The 19,126-nt window shown below is 52.3% G+C and overlaps 9 protein-coding genes across 9 annotated transcripts; 5 read left to right on the top strand and 4 right to left on the bottom strand.

Moving 5' to 3' along the window:
• Nucleotides 1–65: 65 nt before the first annotated feature.
• J4E93_008498 (uncharacterized protein) lies at nucleotides 66–1,102 on the top strand (the record flags this gene model as incomplete). Its single annotated transcript, XM_049346397.1, has 3 exons — nucleotides 66–175; nucleotides 229–399; nucleotides 448–1,102. The coding sequence occupies 3 exons, from the start codon at nucleotides 66–68 to the stop codon at nucleotides 1,100–1,102; spliced, it is 936 nt and encodes a 311-aa protein (XP_049196287.1).
• Nucleotides 1,103–2,398: 1,296 nt separating this feature from the next.
• J4E93_008497 (uncharacterized protein) lies at nucleotides 2,399–5,171 on the top strand (the record flags this gene model as incomplete). Its single annotated transcript, XM_049346396.1, has 4 exons — nucleotides 2,399–3,634; nucleotides 3,684–3,806; nucleotides 3,856–3,906; nucleotides 3,957–5,171. The coding sequence occupies 4 exons, from the start codon at nucleotides 2,399–2,401 to the stop codon at nucleotides 5,169–5,171; spliced, it is 2,625 nt and encodes an 874-aa protein (XP_049196286.1).
• Nucleotides 5,172–5,580: 409 nt separating this feature from the next.
• On the bottom strand, nucleotides 5,581–7,083 carry J4E93_008496 (uncharacterized protein; the record flags this gene model as incomplete). Its single annotated transcript, XM_049346395.1, has 2 exons — nucleotides 5,581–6,369; nucleotides 6,421–7,083. 2 exons carry the CDS (start codon nucleotides 7,081–7,083, stop codon nucleotides 5,581–5,583), a joined length of 1,452 nt encoding a protein of 483 aa, XP_049196285.1.
• A 357-nt stretch (nucleotides 7,084–7,440) lies between these two features.
• J4E93_008495 (uncharacterized protein) lies at nucleotides 7,441–9,173 on the bottom strand (the record flags this gene model as incomplete). Its single annotated transcript, XM_049346394.1, has 3 exons — nucleotides 7,441–8,243; nucleotides 8,304–8,544; nucleotides 8,595–9,173. 3 exons carry the CDS (start codon nucleotides 9,171–9,173, stop codon nucleotides 7,441–7,443), a joined length of 1,623 nt encoding a protein of 540 aa, XP_049196284.1.
• Nucleotides 9,174–10,047: 874 nt separating this feature from the next.
• J4E93_008494 (uncharacterized protein) lies at nucleotides 10,048–10,878 on the top strand (the record flags this gene model as incomplete). The annotated part of the gene is made up of 1 exon (XM_049346393.1): nucleotides 10,048–10,878. The coding sequence occupies one exon, from the start codon at nucleotides 10,048–10,050 to the stop codon at nucleotides 10,876–10,878; it is 831 nt and encodes a 276-aa protein (XP_049196283.1).
• A 1,524-nt stretch (nucleotides 10,879–12,402) lies between these two features.
• J4E93_008493 (uncharacterized protein) lies at nucleotides 12,403–14,025 on the top strand (the record flags this gene model as incomplete). The annotated part of the gene is made up of 3 exons (XM_049346392.1): nucleotides 12,403–12,427; nucleotides 12,475–12,971; nucleotides 13,036–14,025. The coding sequence occupies 3 exons, from the start codon at nucleotides 12,403–12,405 to the stop codon at nucleotides 14,023–14,025; spliced, it is 1,512 nt and encodes a 503-aa protein (XP_049196282.1).
• A 737-nt stretch (nucleotides 14,026–14,762) lies between these two features.
• On the top strand, nucleotides 14,763–15,527 carry J4E93_008492 (uncharacterized protein; the record flags this gene model as incomplete). Its single annotated transcript, XM_049346391.1, has 1 exon — nucleotides 14,763–15,527. One exon carries the CDS (start codon nucleotides 14,763–14,765, stop codon nucleotides 15,525–15,527), a length of 765 nt encoding a protein of 254 aa, XP_049196281.1.
• Nucleotides 15,528–15,614: 87 nt separating this feature from the next.
• J4E93_008491 (uncharacterized protein) lies at nucleotides 15,615–16,673 on the bottom strand (the record flags this gene model as incomplete). The annotated part of the gene is made up of 3 exons (XM_049346390.1): nucleotides 15,615–16,396; nucleotides 16,452–16,521; nucleotides 16,584–16,673. 3 exons carry the CDS (start codon nucleotides 16,671–16,673, stop codon nucleotides 15,615–15,617), a joined length of 942 nt encoding a protein of 313 aa, XP_049196280.1.
• Nucleotides 16,674–17,190: 517 nt separating this feature from the next.
• J4E93_008490 (uncharacterized protein) lies at nucleotides 17,191–17,843 on the bottom strand (the record flags this gene model as incomplete). Its single annotated transcript, XM_049346389.1, has 2 exons — nucleotides 17,191–17,612; nucleotides 17,708–17,843. 2 exons carry the CDS (start codon nucleotides 17,841–17,843, stop codon nucleotides 17,191–17,193), a joined length of 558 nt encoding a protein of 185 aa, XP_049196279.1.
• Between the last annotated feature and the right edge of the window lie 1,283 nt (nucleotides 17,844–19,126).

The following is a 19,126-nucleotide window of genomic DNA, read 5'->3' as shown; positions in this document are numbered from 1 at the left end:
GGAAGGACTGCGTGGTTGGTAACGGGGTTCTGAACGCGTGAAAGTAGAGAGTACGTGTTTTCAACATGGCGACCAAGAAGGTTACCGTCGGGAATGGCAACGATGCAGCACCACTGCCTTTCCGCTATCAGTTTGCTGCTGGGGCTGTAGCTGGGATATCGGAGATTTTGGTAATGTGAGATTGTCTTGGTATCGGAGGTCAGAAGCGAGTGCTAAGAGTGTAGATAGGTACCCGCTTGATGTAGTCAAAACACGAATTCAACTTCAGCATGGCAAAGTCGTCGATGGTGAAGGGTACAATGGCGTCCTGGATTGCTTTCGAAAGATCATTCGCAATGAAGGTGTATCAAGACTATATCGTGGCATCACTGCGCCTATACTGATGGAGGTTCCCAAGCGGTACGACCCGAGTTCACGTCTTCGTCGAATGCGACTGATTGAAAACAGTGCTATCAAGTTCTCCGCAAATGACTCCTTCACGCAGTTCTATCAACGCCTCTTCTCAGCCCCAAGCCTGACCCAACCTCTCGCCATCCTCACCGGTGCCAGCGCTGGCGCAACCGAGTCTCTTGTTGTCGTTCCCTTCGAGCTCCTCAAGATCCGACTTCAAGACAAGACATCCGCGTCACGCTACAATGGGCTGCTCGATTGTCTTGTCAAGGTAGTCCGCCAAGAAGGTCCATTAGCGTTGTACAACGGCTTTGAAGCCACGTTATGGCGACACATCGTATGGAATGCCGGGTACTTTGGCTGCATCTTCCAGGTACGGGCTCAGCTGCCTGCTCCGGCAACCTCGAGCAATCCGAGAAGGCAGAAGATGGGGAACGACCTCATAGCAGGGTTCGTAGGCGGTATTGTAGGGACGACGTTCAATACCCCGCTAGATGTTGTCAAGAGTCGTATACAGAGCGTTGCCAAGACGCCTGGTGTAAGACAAAAGTACGCTTGGGCATGGCCGAGCTTGGGGGTTGTTGCGAGGGAAGAAGGGTTCAGAGCGTTGTACAAGGGCTATGTGGCGAAGATCTTAAGGTTTGGACCTGGTGGTGGCGTATTGTTGGTGGTGTATTCCGCAGTGTTGGACATGTTCGCCAAGGTGGCATAGACATCCTCGTGTTCTGAAAATGGAAGTATCGGTGCGAATGATCTCCGACTTTCCGTTCTGCTCAAGATGATGTGCTTCGCTTGCCTATTTTTGATACTGATATCGGAGTTTTCAACACACCGCCGAAGGCAGAGGGTATCTAACCATGGCCAACTGCATGCCCCTGCGTATTGACCAAACATCCAATACTATACAGCCTCACAATCTCGTCGAGCTAGGCAAAGACATGTCACAAACTCGCTAGTACCTGGCGCTGTGCTTGTAGCGATTCAGTGTCGATTAGTTGATTACTTATCTGAGACGCCATTGTCTGATGTGCGACCCTCTAGCGGAAGATTGACGCAACGAAACGCAGCTAGCCGATATCCAAAGTAGCAATTGATTGATTATACGCACCAGATCAAGCAGAGCTAGCCACCTTAATGAGGCGAATGAGACAGTGGATGATTCCAACAACGGTCAGCAGTCAGGGGAGGCCCCACTAGCGTACGCCTCATAGTCCCACATGCGAGTCGATCCGGGGTTGGTGTAGGACGAAATCCTTCGAGAAGTCTGGTAATTTGAGGGCGATTCAAAGGAGCATTTACCTCGTCATCCAACGGCCGTGATAAGGCACGGTGCGATCGGTGGTGCTAGGAGCTGGTACGGTGTTTGGCGATCAGATGAGGGTCCCGAGCGCCGGAGGTATCTCCAAGCGGCGACTATGGACCACCAACGTAAGGATCAGCTGTAGTCTTCGGGTGCGCAGATGTGCGCGCGGCGCAATCTGCAACAGCAGGATTGCAGGTTTATATGCATTTTGTAGATGAGTTGAGATGAGCCTATAATGCTTAGGCCGAGTCATGGTCTTGCTTTCCCCCGCAGCCGCGATCGCTTGGCGACCGACAGCACCTGCAGACTCCGGCCTGCGAAGGGTCCTCCGATCATCAGCCAACACATCAAATCTTTGCGACGAGCGACATGGCGTTAAAGCAGTGCAGCATGTGCGATCGCACATTCACCAAGTGTACGTGGCTGCCGAACGCGTGTAGAAAGTGTACTGACCCCGATTCCAGTAGAGCACGTGAAGCGGCACGAGCGGTCCCGTTCGTCCATCTCAAACCTCCATCATCAGCAGTGAGCTAAACACCATCTCAGACACACGAGAGCGCCCCTATGAGTGCCCGACATGCAAAAAGCACTTCTCGCGCAGGTGAGGCCCCCAATGAAAAACCTCCGTACTAGCGTCCAACCTCTTCATATAGCGATGTCCTGTTTCGGCACTGCAAAGGCCATGCGCAGAATGCGATGAACCGGATGAAGAGCAATGAACAACAAAATACCAACGACCAGCAAGAATTCCGACACAACTCCATGGACGAGAATCAAACATCACGACCATCTGCCTCACGGAACGTAAACGGCCCGACTCCAGCAGCAACACCATTAATCCGCGAAGACTCCAACTTCTCGCCCATGTCCAGGAGGAGAGAGTCGCAAATACCGCAGATCAATGTGAATAACCACTACAATGCGCATCTTTCACCTCCCACGGATGGCCGTCATCCTTCATCGCGGTTACAACCGCCGTCACCCGGTGAGGACCGGATCGAAGCGCTGATCAACGCGGCCCAACATCTGGAGCCTGGAGCAGACACACCCTGGCGGTCACCATCGCCTATGATTATCGCGCGTGCCGAAAATGTCCAGATGTCAAATCGAAATCCCCATGAGAGTATGGGTCCACCTATTGACCCAGCTATGGAAGCCCTCTCATTCTCGCCAGCCGGTCATGTCTCAAGTTTGGACCAGTGGGCTTTCGAACTCGTTCAAAGTAACAACCCAGTCCCCAACCGTACTCCCGCCGATGCGTTACAAACGTGGCTGTTTCCGCTCGAGGGCGATATGAACACTCCCCAAGGATCGCATCACCTCGGCGTGGAAGGCTTTTTCGAGCACGGAGCATTCCAAGCACTCCCAGAAAACCAGGCTAGTCCATCTGGCAGCAGTGTTTCAATAGCAAGCAGAGTGCCGCGAGAACGATTCCAGCGAGTTCAAAGCTGTTGGCCCTCCCGGAATCGCAAATCCTCCCGGCTTATGCCCGATCTGTGGCAGAACCTTTTAGCGTGTGAATGTACCAACATACTGTCGGAGGTCGGTTCTGGAGCTATGGAGACGCCTATGAGTGAAAGGGAGCGACGGAACTCGCGATGGGGATTGGACGAGGAGTGCAGAGGCAGACTTCAAAGCGCCTTGCACAACTTACCGGCATCTAATCCACCAAGATCTGAATCATATGGGGACACTGCATCTTCGAGCGGGGATGCCGCAGGAAGTCCGAGCATCGAAGGTGTACAGTTCCCCCCTGCCGAGATCTTGGACATCGCTCTAGAGATGTATCTCTACTACTTCCACCCAACCCTTCCGATTATCCACATTCCGACGTTCTCTGCAAAGAATGCGCCACGGCCATTACTACTTTGCATGTGTCTCATCGGCCTGAGCATTCTTGGTACCGCAGGTGCGGCGAAGTTTGTAACTCGCACATTTCCGGTAAGCAATACGACAGCTGTACATCTCACATATACTGACCCTTGATAAGGCTGTGTTACAACTCGCGTTGGCCGAGCTACAGACCCTTCCAACAACGGATCATCCGCCACATCGGCAGATGCGGATCATTGCCACTAGCTTGCTAGCCTTGAATCTAGCGTCTATCACCGGAGTAGGTAGTAATCATTGATCATGCAAGTCATGAGCTAACGGTCACGTAGCGGAAAAGTCGCATTGCGCAAGCTGAGAAGATGTATGCAGAGCTTATCGGGGTATGTAGCCGCTTGCACTACGCTTTTGGACGTAAGACTAACATTCGTAGTTTGCGCAAAGTCAAGGTCTCTTCTCCGCCAACGAGGGCGTGAAGATAGATCCTCTCTTGGATGAGATGATCGATATCGACTCAAAGTGGAAGGCTTGGTCAAAGGTCGAATGCAGTAAGCGCATCATCTTTGGTCTTATCGAAGCAGACTGCTGGTGGGCAGGCTACCTCTCGACAGCACCAATGATTCGCCCCGAGACAGTCCAGATTCTGCCGCCCTCAGATTACTCGCTCTACCATGTCAACAGTGCGGCGAAGTGGTTCCATCTCGTACAGCGCGGTGCGAGGATACACTCACAGAGGATAACACCATCGTTTCATCCGACTCCAGGCTTGAAGCTCGACGCGTCAAGCTTCCGATCGTTACTAACTCTCCTCCTACTACGGATCTACGAGAGCAACGACAGGCTTGCTCCCGCGACAGGAAACCAGAAGCAGCTCGAGCCTTGGCGGATATACGCCGAAGATGCCCGGAGTCGAGATATCCTTCCCTTGCTGGTGAACCTCTCCGGCTCTTCAATCGACGCACTTCGCACTGCAGACCTCAATTCCGCCGTCCTTTGGCACGCCTCCTGCATGGTCCTTGGAGCGAACATACGCTATTTCGAACTCGCAGCAGGACGCTCCGGTCCCGAGCCTGCCGTTAACGCTCTAGAAGACATTTCAATGTGGTGCCAAACACCAAGCGCAAGAAGGAGCGTATTACACGCCGCGCACATCTACAAGCTACTCTTCGATCGAAAGGTCAGCGACATTGTGAACCCCCACAGCGTTGTAGCGCTCTTCCACGCCGCCCTCGTCCTGGGCCTGTACATCTTCGCTCTTCCACCGACAGACAACAGACCCATGAGCGACTCTTGCATTGAGCTCCTCGATCTCGTAGACTGGATTTCCGTCGGCCAACTCGGCTTCATCGACACTCCACAATCACCCATAGGATTCGGCGACGCCACCCAAGTCGTCAACTTCATACACCGCGGCGGCAGCTTCAGCATAACGGGTATCGCACTCGAAGGCGGCTATCTTGCTGCTCGCCGCACTCTACTACATTGTTCAGACCTGATGGAGGGCATGGGCCGGTGGAAGAGCAGGACCTTCAGCCAGATACTACATATCATGAGCGACGATCTAACTGATTACGACGGTCGCGGCAACGACGATGGGGATGACGAGGTCGATGGCGATGGGGAAGAGGGCGAACGGAATTCCCGGTGACGGTTAGCGTCCTCTTCTCAGCAGTGTCTTTCAATTACTCAATTGCAAGGTCTGTGGGGAAGAGGATGATGGAGATGACCAAAAATAAGATCTATTGGTGGTCTCTGATTGTGATCAGAGCTGGTTCGGGACGCTTCAACAGCGTGGTATAGAACAGTACGGAGGGCTTGTTGGTCCAGGAAGGTGTATACGATTTGCATTGGGTGGCGTTGAGTCGCATAGTAACGGTGTTGCACAGCGACAGGCAGAGTTAGGATGCGGATCCGAGGTCTCGAAAAGCAATGTGTTCCTCATGGCTATCTACTTAATATATCATACTTTATTCCAATCATGCAGCGCGCGATTTCCTCCTAGTGGCTCCTTTCTCTGGAAACACAGTAATAGTGTTGCACTGGAGTCCGGTCCCACTCTAGACCTTCAGCCCTGTCAACTTCTCAATAAGTATATCGAATGCCTTGCTACTGCAGTCTACGATTGATGCAGCAGTAGCCCAGAAGATAGTCGCTGGTATCATGCTGATTACAGTGATGAAAGTAGGGTATCGTGGGAGACCGGCGAGCTGCTGCTGTTCTGGATCAGATGTACTATCTGACTCCTCAACATCGGCGTCATTCTCCTCGTCCTGCTCGACAAGCAAGTTTGGCCGACGTGGTGAAGGCAGTCTGGACTGCGGGCGTTGTAGGTCGATCCAATCTTCCATCTCGGAATCCGCGGGGTCAGATGCGCTTTGGAGAAACAAGTTCTCATCTCTGGTTCTCACAGGAGTTGCGCACATGATCAAGTCACCAGCTGGTCCGCCCTCCATGACAGTCTCTATCGGTGCAAGATCCATGTCTCTAAATTGATCTAGATTTGCCAACTCTCTTTGCTCCGCCACTTCCTCCTCTTCCACTCTAGCCTCCCGTGCTAGGTCGACAATTTCTGTCGGCGAAGAGGCACTGCGGCGGCTCTTGTGCGGAGAGCAATATTTGCGTTCATGAGAGTCAAAATAACTGGGTATGTTCATCAAGGGTGTGCCTGGCGTAGTAGCAGAGGGCGCAAAGTCGATGTGTCTGCCGTTGGGAGTCTGAACGACAGCGCGGGAAGGAGAAGGGAACGCGATGAATGAGGTTGAAACTGGTAGGGCATCTTCAGACGCACGGCGGACGTTGCGGGGTGAGATGTGCGCTCGAGGTTGGTCGCTGTAAGCTTCAAGAGACTATTACATATTTAGTATACGTCGATCAAGCTCTCCATGGTGGGTACTTACACCAAGGGCACTGGTGGCCACCTGTTCGTCTTCCACTGGGTGCATCCCAATATCTTCTTGGAGATTCTTGAGATCACTGCCCTCATCGATAGCTAACGCCTGGTTTGATACACTGTGGTTTAGCGCGTCGGTGTCAAAGACGCCGTCTGTTGCAGCAATCGCTGATGCGCGCTCTTGCTGGAGACACTGCTCTTTCAAGTCATTCTCGATGGAAGCGCGACGAAGCTGCAGCCTCTCAGGCTCACCAGGCGTGGGCTTATCGTGAGCGTAGAAGCTGCTGTAGTCCTGGACAAGTACAGGTGACGCAGTCTTGCCAGGAAGATTCATAACGTCCTCAATTGTGTCCCCGGCTTCCTTTCCATCTATACCAAAAGCGTCCTCGCCATCGCTCAGTTCCATGCTGTCATCTTCATCTTCGTAGCCTCCCTCTCGTTCATCGCCAGAATCGAACGCCTTCTCCTTCTGGGCGATTCGCTCTTCCGCGAGGCTACCAGTAGGTGTCGCAGTGAGGTTGAGCTTCCTTGCGGGTGTTTTGTCAAAGTATGACGTTGCGGAGAGAGGTGAAGGGCTGCGTGCGTCATGGAGAATTTTTTGGAGGGTGCGACAATCGGCTGGGGAAAAGTTGGAACCCCGTGAGTTGGTGGGTGTTGAGCGTGAGCTCATGTTGTCGTCGTCTTGCAGAGATTGGCTATCGTCTAATGAGGCTGGTCGTGGTGGTGTCAAAGGCTGAACGGTCGGCGGTGGCTGCGGACCATCTTGGGTCTTGTTGTTTGGTGACGACATGATAAACACGTGGAGTGAGATTATATCTTGTTGTGGTAGTCGCGATCAAGAGGGAAGGCGAGGGCGAGGGAGGAGCGAGGGCGAGGGAGGGGCGATGCGTGGGATGGAAGAGCGCTGGTCCAACTGTACGCGACAAACAACAGACAAGCGCGATGACGAAATTAGCACAGGGCAAGCACGTCTGAACAGAGTTGGGATAAGTAATGACAGGCGCACGCGACAGCCAGATCAGCATGCCTACAACCTAACACCTTCCTCACCAACACGTAAACCCCTCAATACGTATCCATCCCTCCTAGCTTCAGCCGCTTCTCTCGAGATCGTCTCTTTGGTCTCCTCACTGCGCGCCTTCCATCTCACCATGTACGGCTTCGCCATTGTCGTGCTTCCGACAGCATCGAACGCTTCATCGCTGGTATCCACCTGCACTTCATTTCCCTGTTGATCAAGTGGCGGCAAGATGTCGAAAGCCCATAACAGCTTGGCTAGCACGATGAACATGCTGTTCTCGGCCAGATGCACGCCCGAGCAGATCCTGCGGCCAGCACCAAACGCCCAGTGATCACGGCTTGCAGCTGGTCCGGCTGCATAGTGTCCACTTCCATGAGGGTGGTTCAGATAGCGCTCGGGTTTGAAGCTATGAGGGTCCTCGAACACGTTGGAGTCGTAGTGTATCGGGTATTGTTGTAGACATACGACTGACTTGGCAGGTATGTGAATACCTTTGTAGGTTATTGGTGCAGTCGTGTAATGTGGCGTACCGATGTTGGTGACGGGGCGTAAGCGTAGAGTCTCTTTGACGATGGCACGGATATATGGTAGTTGTGGTTCGTCTTCGAAAGTCGGTGATCGGGAAGGCGGAATAACACCTCTGATTTCGTCGATTGCTCTCTTTCGTACGTCCGGATTCGCGCTGAGGTACAGAATAGCAGTGTTGAGTGCCGCGGATGTTGTCTCACTGCCCGCTTCGATCATGCTACCAGCTAGGAACGCCGCCTGCAGTTCACTTATACCTTGCTTCTCGTAATCGCTCTCAATGACTAGAGGCGTAAAATATCAGTACATGCTTCACGTACATTTCCTACAGCGACATCACTCACATTGCTTGACGAAGCATTCAGGTGCTTGTTTGGTCTCCATCTGAGTCTTGAGTGTACTCCAGAAAGACATCCACAAATTGGCTTGTTTGTCGAAGTAAGGTTTGACACCCTTACGCCACCATTGAAGTTGCGGGGGGAGCTTGCCGAGAAACGGAAGCGTGTCTGCTAGGTATGTCCCTGGTTTCGCGATCGTGGAGAAGTCGTTCATTATGTCGTAAATGCCGTGTACTTCGTCGCAATCCTGCCACATTTTAGTATTGGGATTCTCGCTCGTTCATAAGTCTTACTCACCCATTCTGGGATGCGTCTCCCATACGTGCTAGTCATGATGACGCTCACAGTGTATCTTCGGATGGCCTTGTAGCTAACTCCGTTTCCTTTCGCTGGATCTGCACCCTTCAATATCTCTTCAAGCAACATCTTCGCCTCAAAATCCTGACTGGGCTTGAACGTCGCACTGACAGCAGGTGTCAAAAGTTTATGACTGATGCCTCTCAGCTTCCGCCATTCCGGTCCATATTCCATAAACAGAAATCGCATGCCACCACCAAGTGCATCGCCAGATACGGGCAACGGCGTTCGAGAGCTTGTATGGGCAGATTGTTTATCCAGAATTTCCTTACATGCTTCGGGTGAGCAGATCATGTACCAGTCGTTCCAGCCAAGACGAATCTTGTAGACTTCACCATACTCGTGAGCCCACGCGGTGATTTGCTGGTGCGGTTGCTGGCCTAATTGGTGTGCATTCCCGAGAACCGGAAGGCCGGCAGGACCTGGTGCGACTTTCGTTCCAGTTGGTGGTCTGTTGTTGTATCGCGTGTACAGTATAAAGCCCAAAACAGATAGCAGGAGTAAAGTAATGGTGTACATGTGGGGCTACTTGGAAAGGACACGGCGCGGGAATATTTGAGAGGAAACTTGAGCAGGAGTACGAGCGGGTAGTACGTCGAGCAGCCGCCTATCTTAATGATCGGACATGCGCGGATATGCCCATGGTATATCAACGTATCGCGAAGCGTAGAGTGTTTGATGCACCATCATGCAGGTTCCCCACATGTTCGGGTGGATGAATCCTACCTAGGTACCCTTCGCATACGTAAAGCGGGAGAGGGGAATGCGGAGTAGGTCCTGGAGCCATGCTGGTGAGCTTGTTTAGACATGTACGTTACTCCAACTTCCGACGTATTCGGTCCGTGTACAAGACTTCGAGTTTGATGTTGGGGAAGGTCCCGAGGTTTCGCAGCGCGTACTTCCAAGTTTGCGCGCCGACGCAAGCTCGGTCGATATCCGTCGCGTCGTCCTCACCACCAAGGACAGGTCGCGTACTGCTAGCTTTTTCTGCACACTACCTCCATTGCGATGACATGCGCAGGATGATTGGAATGTCTCAGGTAATCAGAGTGCGCGTGGGAGGCCGAGCGACCCTGGATCCGAAATTTTGGCAGTCCTTTAGTCAGCCGTCCCTGTCGGCTCTTCGTAGCCACCGAGCGCATCCATCGTTCCTCCAGGCAGCCAGAGAATCGTGATCCAGGCGCACAGCAAGCTCACGAGGCGCGTCATAGAGCCCACTCAGCTCTACGTATAAAGCCTTGCGCGTATAATCTCATGACTGACATCGTAGGATATGCTTACTCGTCTCACAGCTCGCACGCCTTTGCGCTTCCTCACATCCAGCCTGTATCTGTCGAGTCTGCGCCCGTCAAACCACCAATCGTTGAACCTCCCGAGCACATTACCGCGCACGATGTCTACCTCTACGTTCACCCTCGACCCTGCCATCTTCAACAAGACACTATACAGAAAGATAACAGACATATGGTTCCCTGGCGTCGACACCAGCGGCAAGGAATTTGACATGAGCATCGCAAAGCGCTGGTTCGCAGGCAGTCCTGAAGAGCGACTTGCCCTCGACGGCCAATGTAGGGATGTCTGCGGCAAAGCCCTTGAGGCTATTGGCCCAGAAAAGTTCCCAGAAGCGAATGCGCAACCTTTCCTAGACGAGATTGCGCGCGTCGCGGAGGAAGAGAACAAGGCAGATGGCGCGACAGGAGAAGATGCAGCTTGGACAGCACTGAGCTTCGCACTCCTGTTAGACCAGATGCCGCGGAATATCTACCGCACAGAAGAAGGGCTACGCCTGGTGTATGGGCATTACGATCGCATGGGAGATGCGCTCGCTCGCAACCTTCTATCCCCCGCATCGCCTATTGGCCGCCCCGACAAACATCCTGCGCTCCGTTTCTCTGCCGCGCATAGGACCTGGCTCTACATGCCGCTCATGCATTCGGAAGATCTATCCGCACACGATCTCGCCGACGAAATAATAGCGGAGTTCGCGCAAGAACTCGAGGGGTTGGACGGGTACAATGGCACGAAGATGTTGATTGAGAACTACCAGAAAGCTGCGAAGGAACACAGGGATCCGATAGAGCGGTTTGGTAGGTATCCGCATCGGAATGCTGCCTTGGGTAGGACTAGTACAGAGGAGGAAAGGAGGTTTATGGAGGAGGGTGGAGCTACATTTGGGGTTGCGCAGAATCAGAAGGGAGACTCTGCGAAGTCAAATGGAATGTAGATAACATAGTAGATGCTGAACTACTGCTATCCTCGTCATGGCCTTCCAATGTGTGTGTATGTGTGCTCGAAGTTTTTCAGATTGATGTGCTAGTAGTGCAACACAGACGCAATACTACAGTCTCCCCCCCGGTTCGGGTGCCTGGCGTAGATTTCAACCCCTTTTAGCTAATAAAAGAGCGTAGCAAGAGTAAAGCAGATACCTTTGCAATAAATACAGCCTTCTAAATAAGGCTTTATTTACTAGCTTTTCTTCTTAACAAGACTTACGTAATGCTAGCAAGGTGCGTAGTAGCTAGCAATAAGGGATTTATTAAATTACAACCCCTCAAATCGCTAAAACGCAGTAGGCACCCGAACTAGGGGGGAGACTGTAGATTGTAACCGCAATGCAAGTATTCTCTCTGTTACGAGATAGAGTATCACATCGTTACGCAGAAAACATATGAAGTCTTGACACGCTATCGTACAACCAGGTTGATTTGCTTAACAGGAGCATGTATATCTGCTGACCTTTCAATCTGAATATCTCAATAACCTACCTAATAATGCAAAAAGAGGTTCTGCTGCCAATCCTGGTCTGTCTGACCCCGCCAGGGCCTCCAGAAGCGCAAAAAGATGGGTCTTACCGCGACTCGAACGCGGGGCCTCTCGCAAGCTATGCTTGGGTTTGCAAGCGTCCGAAGACGCTTTCCCTAAGCGAGAATCATACCACTAGCTGTTGTGTGTTAGAAGTTGTTTGAATAGAATCGAATGCTTGGTACTTACACCATAAGACCAATTGAGCTGTTGTAACTGTTGATGGAGAGACAAAGAATTGGTAACCATATATCGTAATTGCACACAATCTAGCACATCCTGTAGCCCCGCCCTTCATTGACAACCTGTGTTAATAATGAAGTAATTGGTTGAGTCATGGTGAAGCTACGGCTCAGTGTTGGGCGGCTGAAGTCCGCATATGTGGGGACCACAACACGAACACGAACGATGGAGGGGTAATATGACTAGCTTACGATGGTACAAACGGTGCACACTGATAGTTTCAGAGTAATCTGACCATTGGTTGTTAAGATAATCGGAAGCTCAAATAACTCAAGTTGAGGTTGAGGTGGACATGGTACTTTTATACATAATCTTCTTTTTGCCACTACAAACAAGCAGCACACTAAAGTCAATCAACGATGCGTACAACAAGATATACAATAGCCTGGAGATTTACAGAATGATTTCAAAATAATTTCACAGGCCAAAAGCATCCTCTGGCGCATACATTGTTTCAAAAAACATCACAGTGAAAACAATGGTAATGCAAGGGTGTTCAAGTACGATTGTCGCGGCGGATGCGCTATCGCAAGGGTCGCTGCATCTTCGCCTCGACATCATGGACGCGCTCCTCGGAATCTTGGAAGCGCGCGTACCTTCCATCACCTCCGTCTACGCCGCATCAACGTCGCAACATCAACCTCCGATGGCGACCACGGCTTTACCTCCACCTTTGCACACGCTGGAAAAGTCATAATCCACCATGGTGCGGTTGCTGGTTCCTGAAGGTGAGTTTCGCGACCAGATGTAGCCCCAGTATCCTAACATAATCCAGGCGAGAGTCAGCATGCCATCACCGGGAGACCACCTGGCGCAATTGCCACACAACGCGACCTTATCGCATCGCCATGGAGATCATCAATCGCCGCTGCAGCCGTTACTGGCGGCTTCGCCCTTGTCGGCCGCTCACGACCTGGCGTGTTCCTCAAGTCCGCCGCCTTGATCGGTGCCGTAGACCTCACATTCACCGCGTCGGGTATCTATGGGCGACATGAACTGCACCGGGGCGTCTTCAAGATGGAAGGGATACAGCCCAAGCCGGGCAAGCTATGGGAACGGACAAAGCACTGGACGTGGGAAGATGCGACACTTGGGGGAGGAGTGGTGGGCGCATTTTTGGCACTGAACCCGCGTGCTCTACCCGGCGTCTACGGCTTCGCGCGATTCTTCGGAGCGGCTACAGTTGGGTGTGCGCTCGGATACAAGGCCGGACAGTTCTACATCGTTCGCCTGCCCCCACAACTACTTCAGCTCTTCGACTACACGGTGACGGTAAGAAATATCGCTGTACGAACTGCATGTGAGACATGTACTGACTTCGTACACCTACGTTTAGGTAAACCGTCAGCGAGAGTATGAAAAGTTGCAGGAGAACGAAAAGGCCAAATCGTCCCTTTCTCGAATCGGCAAACTCGCGCTCTGGTATCACACGTCTCAGACGATGACTATTCTTCGGAGCCCTCTACAACTTGGCGGTATCGGAGGGATGGGAGGATCTAGCGGTAGTCCTGGTGGTCAGCAGTCACCGCATGGTAGCCCGTTGCATGCATTGAAGGCTGAGATGGACAAAGAGACTGTCTTCCAGACCGAGTTCAAGGAGGGTGAACTTGCAGGACCCGATGTAGAGAACGGCTACCGCGCGTACAAGGACAATCTCCAGTCAAGAGATGCAAGCAAAATCCAAGACTGGTTGGAGCAAGTTCGGGAGCACAAGAACAAAATCGGTTCGGAATGGCAATACGTCTGGGGATACCTTGGGCAGAAAGAAGACGAGTTCTATCAGCATGCAGAGGAAGATGGAGAGAAGGATCTGCTTAGACGGGAAATCCAGCTGCTGAACAACATGGCCGCTGATATAGTTACCCGATGTGCAATCCTCGAGTACCACGAACGCGATGCTCTGAAGCAACTACGGCAAATTGAGCAAACAGGATCAAGCGTTGAGTCCGATGCAACATCCGAATCCATCACGACGCCATACGAATTCCCACACGATTCAGCCGAGATTGCGCAGAACAACTACCGTGGCCCACGCATCGTCACCGAGCGCATCCGCACGACCTGGTCAAGACAAAAAGAACTGTTGCGACATCTAGATCACCGCGTTTCTCAGGGTAGTGAGATAGCCGAAGCCGATAGAGGTTACCATGTCGCTGAGCACCTCAAGCGTCTGAAAGAGGATGCTGATCAAATGCGGAAGAATGTGGAAGCCACTGGGCGTCTGCTGCGACGGTTTGAGGATCGGGTTCGCGAGGCTGAGGAGGAGGCGAAAGAGAAGTCTCGCCAAAGCGGAGTTGATGAGGATAGTGAGCAGAAACCTACTTGACGTGGATGTTTGTCGCGCTTGGGTAAACGCTCGCTTTGCTACACGCCTGCTGATTGAGGTCCGGCGTTATAGTCTCCTCGGTTGAATACATGCAACGACTGATATCACGAGACTATTGGCCTGAAGGTATGCATGCCTTGCATAAATACGGCGAGGAATGAACTAGCAACCACGTCGCGAAGTCAGCCCGATGGCTCGAATATATCCGCGAGCATACATAGCTAGGATAGCACAACGAGCCATGTGAGCTGCGATACCTAGGCAGTAATGATGCTTCATACGCGAATCCGTGGCGTTGTATGTGGATAGTCCTGTCGGTGTCGATGAGACACTGGAGGGGCTAATCTTATTGGAAGGGACGCAGTCTATCCCTGGGGTACGTCAATTAAGTCGAAGCACTTTGGGAATTACTTTTGCAATGAGCTTTCCTGTGTATGGTAGAATATTTGAAAATATTCAGACGGCTAGGTTTTACCTGGGCCGCGTGAAAACTATGACTCAACTTTTTCATAGTGTAGGAAATACCGTACAAAGCTCCTTGAACGTATCTAGTGCATTTGCATCGGTTTTCCTCAAAATCGCAGTGGTGAGAGACGGCGATGGATGACGTAACCATTGGGAACTCAACGCGGGAATCTCTCGCCGCCGCACTTCTAGAAGACTCACTCCAACCGCCAAACTCACCACCGCATCGCGTATCCTAATCATCATCCCATACACGTCCTAATATCTCCATAATGCGCTCCGTACGTTCATCTGCAGCGCGCAGAATCCGCGCATCTATCGCCGAGCCCACCACTTCCTCGTTCCGCACGCGACCAAGGGCAACACCGTGCATGCTCTGCGCACATCGCATACCGCCCCAGACGATATCACGTCGATTCCAATCTTCATCTTCCAGCTCGAACAAAGTCGAAAAGCCATTCGAAACACAGCAATCTTCCACATCGCAATCGCCGCAGGTTCCTCAAACACACTACTCCTTCTTCCCCAACTCCTTGCCATCCGGCCCGCCTCCAAATGGCCCCTTCGCCATCGACCTCTCCGCTCTCAAGAAGGAATTCCTCCAACTACAAGCCCGCGCCCACCCCGATCTACACCCACAAGCCGACAAGAAACGCGCCGAAGCCCTCTCATCACGCATCAACGAGGCGTACAAAACACTCCAGAACCCGCTTTTGCGAGCGCAATACCTGCTATCCCTGCGCGGAATAGAAGTAGCAGAAGACGAGACAGCAAAGGTAGAAGACCCAGAGCTGTTGATGGAGGTCCTGGATGCCAGAGAGAGCATAGAGGAGGCAGAAAGCGAAGAAGATTTGGTGGAGATGCGGGAGCGGAATGAAGAGAGGATAGCGGAGAGTACGGAGATAATCGATCAGGCATTTAAGAGGGATGATTTAGAGGCGGCGAAGAGCGAGGCGGTTAAGCTGAGGTATTGGGTCAATATTAAAGAAAGCATTGAGAACTGGGAGAAGGGGGCGCCGGTTGTGCTGCAGCATTAGGTGGTGTGGTGGAAGATTGAAAGGCTGCACGATACTACGACTCGAAATGCCGGAATAATCCAGCTATCCATCGACTATCCATCTCTCCTAAACAGGAACAGTGATAGGGTTCATAACCCCCGCCCCGCCATCAACTCTCAACTCAGCGCCCGTAATATAGCTACTGAACCCACTCGCCAGAAATCCAACCGTCCTTCCCACTTCCTCCGGTCTACCCGCCCTCTCCAGCCCAATCGTCCTCTTCTGACTCTCCTCACCCTGCAACGCAGCAGGCGGAAACTGGCCCTGCGCCATCTCCTTAACCCCACAATCCTTCAGATCAACACCCACATCAATCTGCCCAGCCGTAATAGCATTAATACGCACGCCCGTCCCCTTGAGCACCAAAACCCCCGAGCGCACAACACCAAGCGCAGCATGCGACGCCATAGTAAAAGCAGGCGCCCAACACCCCCCATACGTCCCCGCAACACTAGTCACAACAATAATACTCCCATACGGAACATCCTTCGGCGCAGCATTGGGATAACTCCCTTTCGGCGTCGTCTTCTGCATAGCAGCCGGCGCGTACTTGAGCGCGAAGAAAGCCGGCATGGCGTTTGTGTCAAACGCGGCGTACAGATCCTTTGGGCCTGTTTGATTGATGGACGGCGGGCCGAGGAGACCGGTAGAAGATGTCCAGACGTCAAGCCGGCCCCAGGAGTTTAGCACGTCGTCGATGAGGGCGAGGGTGTCTTCTTCCGAGTTGATCTTGTAGGGGTAGCCGATTACTTTTGTGTTGGGGTATTGGGTGTTTATTGAGTCGGCGAGTGAGGCGTAGGGTTCCGAGGGGAGGGAGGAGCACGCGTATATGCAGGCTGCGCCGTGGGCTGGAGGGGGGTGTTAGCAGGGAGCTGTGAGTGTGGTTGAGGGGGTGTGATGTACCGGCGAGTTCAGCGACGATTGCTTTGCCTACGGGTTGTGTTGCGCCTGTTACTACGCATACGAAGCCATACTTGATCACATCGCAATGTCAGCCAATGGTGTGTTTCGTATCCCAGGATGATGACCACTTACCAATTTCCCATCTGCTCTGTACGGCGAAAAATGCTCCGAATCCGTGATGCCCGCATCTCTCACTCCACTTCCATTCGTGTTGTTGGCCATGGCTGCGGATACCCACGAAGTATTTCAGTAAATTCGCAATGAACAAAGGTCAATATAGAAAAGACACGCGCAACAGCGCGTCTATAGGACATCACATCATTGTTAGCTATTGATTGACAGCTGCTTGCTTGGGCAGGAGGTATTATGTCAGTGTACATATCCACGGGGCGCGGAGATGCGGAACAGGCGTACGATTGCTGGCTGGGTTGGCAGCTTATCGGCATCTTATCGGGCTGCATGGTGGCTTCCGCGGGGCTCTCGTGGGGCAGGAGAAAGCCAGGGTAGCTTCGTTTACGGACAGCTCTAATTAGTATACGCGTGATGGGATCGCAAAAGTGAGGAAAGTTTTAAGATGTGTATTTGTGAGCTTTGAAGCTCCGTTGTATCGCATTCGTCACCTGGTTCTGACAACCAGTCGTCATCACACTCGTACATCGCCCACTAACGCCCTTCAAGATGCTCAGACCCCTAGTATCTGCCTCACAACGCCGCCAATGCCTGCTTCCCATGACACACTCTATGCCGTCTTCGCTTTATCATCTTCCTGGTTCTGCCTCAACTTTTCCCTCGGTGGCAGCACGTCGGGCCCAAAGCTGAGCGGAAGCAATTCGCCCATCGTCCTCACAATCCACTTTCCTTCCTTGTTGAACATGAAAATGGGTGTCTCTAATGCCAGAAACTCGCGCAAGAATTGTCTGCACATTCCGCACGGCGAGCAGAAGTCGTCGATGTCGGTTGTAACGCCGACGGCCTTGAAGCTTCCGATGCGGTGGCCTGCGATAACGGCGGTACCCATGGCGACACGCTCAGCGCAGGTTCCAACTGGGTAGGCCGCGTTTTCTACGTTTGCGCCGATTATAGTGTGGGCTGCGGATGTATCGGTTGCAGAGGAGGTGGTCAGGAGGAGGGATGCGCCGACGCGGAAGAGCGAGTATGGGCCTAATCAAGCAGTCTATTAGTACCGATCTCCAACCTAGATATCCCCAACATCCTCTACCATCATGCGCTGCATCATAAAAGTCCAGAAAACATACAATAAGCCCTCGCCCTAGCATCAAAGCACTGCTCGCCCAAAACCTGCAGCTCCTGCGCCGAAACGCCATGGATCAACCCATCTTTCTCGGTCACAGCTTCACCAGGGCTGAACTTTGGTACGGCGGTTGTGGACATGGTGGGAAAAGGAAAGGAAGGAAGAGAAAGGTGCGACGCGACGCGGGGAGCATTTGGGGAAACTGGATGACGCCAGCCGAGGTTTGCCAGTGGGGCGCTGAGCTATGGCGACAAAGGAAGGTTCGGGGACCTCCGATGTGTTACGGAAGACACAAACGTCGTTCAAACTGTTTAGTGTTATCAGTCACCATCGTTCCAAGGTTCCAGCGTATGGGTACAACTCTAATGGTGCTGCTGATGATAGCAAACCTCATGTTGCGCCCCTACCCTGGCTGCAGTCGTCTCCTCGAGCTCAGTCGGTTGCCTCATTGCAACACAAACGGCTACAAGAAGTCTCGCATACGTGCTGAGCGACAGAACCTTACAACAAACAGCATACCCAAACCTGGAACACTTGGCCATGGCTAAAAGCAACAGGACTGAGATGTCCAAATGCGTTCCAGAACGTGTTCTCACCACCCCCACTTTCTTTGTCTCACTTTCTTTGTTAACCCGTCTCGGAGTGCAAGATTTGGTACCCAAACAACGCTACAATTATTCGGAGTCTAACATCCAAACATTGTAAGGAAAACCGCTTCCATCCTCTTTCTATCCGGATGTCATCTGTAATTCACAACTTCATCCGACCTACGCGCGGTCGCCTTCTCAGTCGCGACTCTACCTACTATCAAGTTCTACTTCCGGCCCTTGGTTCTTGTGAACCAGGCATCTTCTTCCTTTCTCTTTGCATCCTCGGCTTGTTTCTTCTGATCTTGTCGCTCTTGATATTCTCTTCGGTCTGCAGCGTCAGCTACTCCCTCGCAAGCCTGGCACCCACCGCTCGCATAGTAGTCAATTCCGTGCGCCTCGCATCGCAACAGGTGCTTTCTGCACCAGCCGGTCTGTCCACACCAGCAGTGGTGCGTTACCTTGGATCCATATTTTCGTGCCATAGTAAGATTTGGAAAGGGTCGGGAAGTCTGTTCGGTTGAGTGCTGGTGTGAATCGATACGTGTGTTATGCTCGATTACTTGGAGAGTGATCAGGCGTATTTAACTACCCAGGAGTCGGGCTATTGGGCCTTGAATTGAAAAGCAGTGTAATCACTGCCTTTCTCTGGCGTTCGTTCTTCATCTTGCTGCTTCATTCGCACACGGAAACCTGTCGGATCGGATTAACCCCACACTCTCTTTGTGAAAGTCGCCCTCCAGCACTGTTGCATTTCACACAACGCTCACATCACCTCTTATAACGTCGAACACCGCTGTTTCTTTATTGGAGCTTGCCAACCAGACTCCACCACT

The sequence above is a fragment of the Alternaria ventricosa genome, assembly GCF_023758065.1.
Source record: "Alternaria ventricosa strain BMP 2768 chromosome Unknown scaffold_17, whole genome shotgun sequence".
Classification (NCBI taxonomy): domain Eukaryota; kingdom Fungi; phylum Ascomycota; class Dothideomycetes; order Pleosporales; family Pleosporaceae; genus Alternaria; species Alternaria ventricosa.
This window is presented reverse-complemented; position numbering and strand designations above follow the sequence as displayed.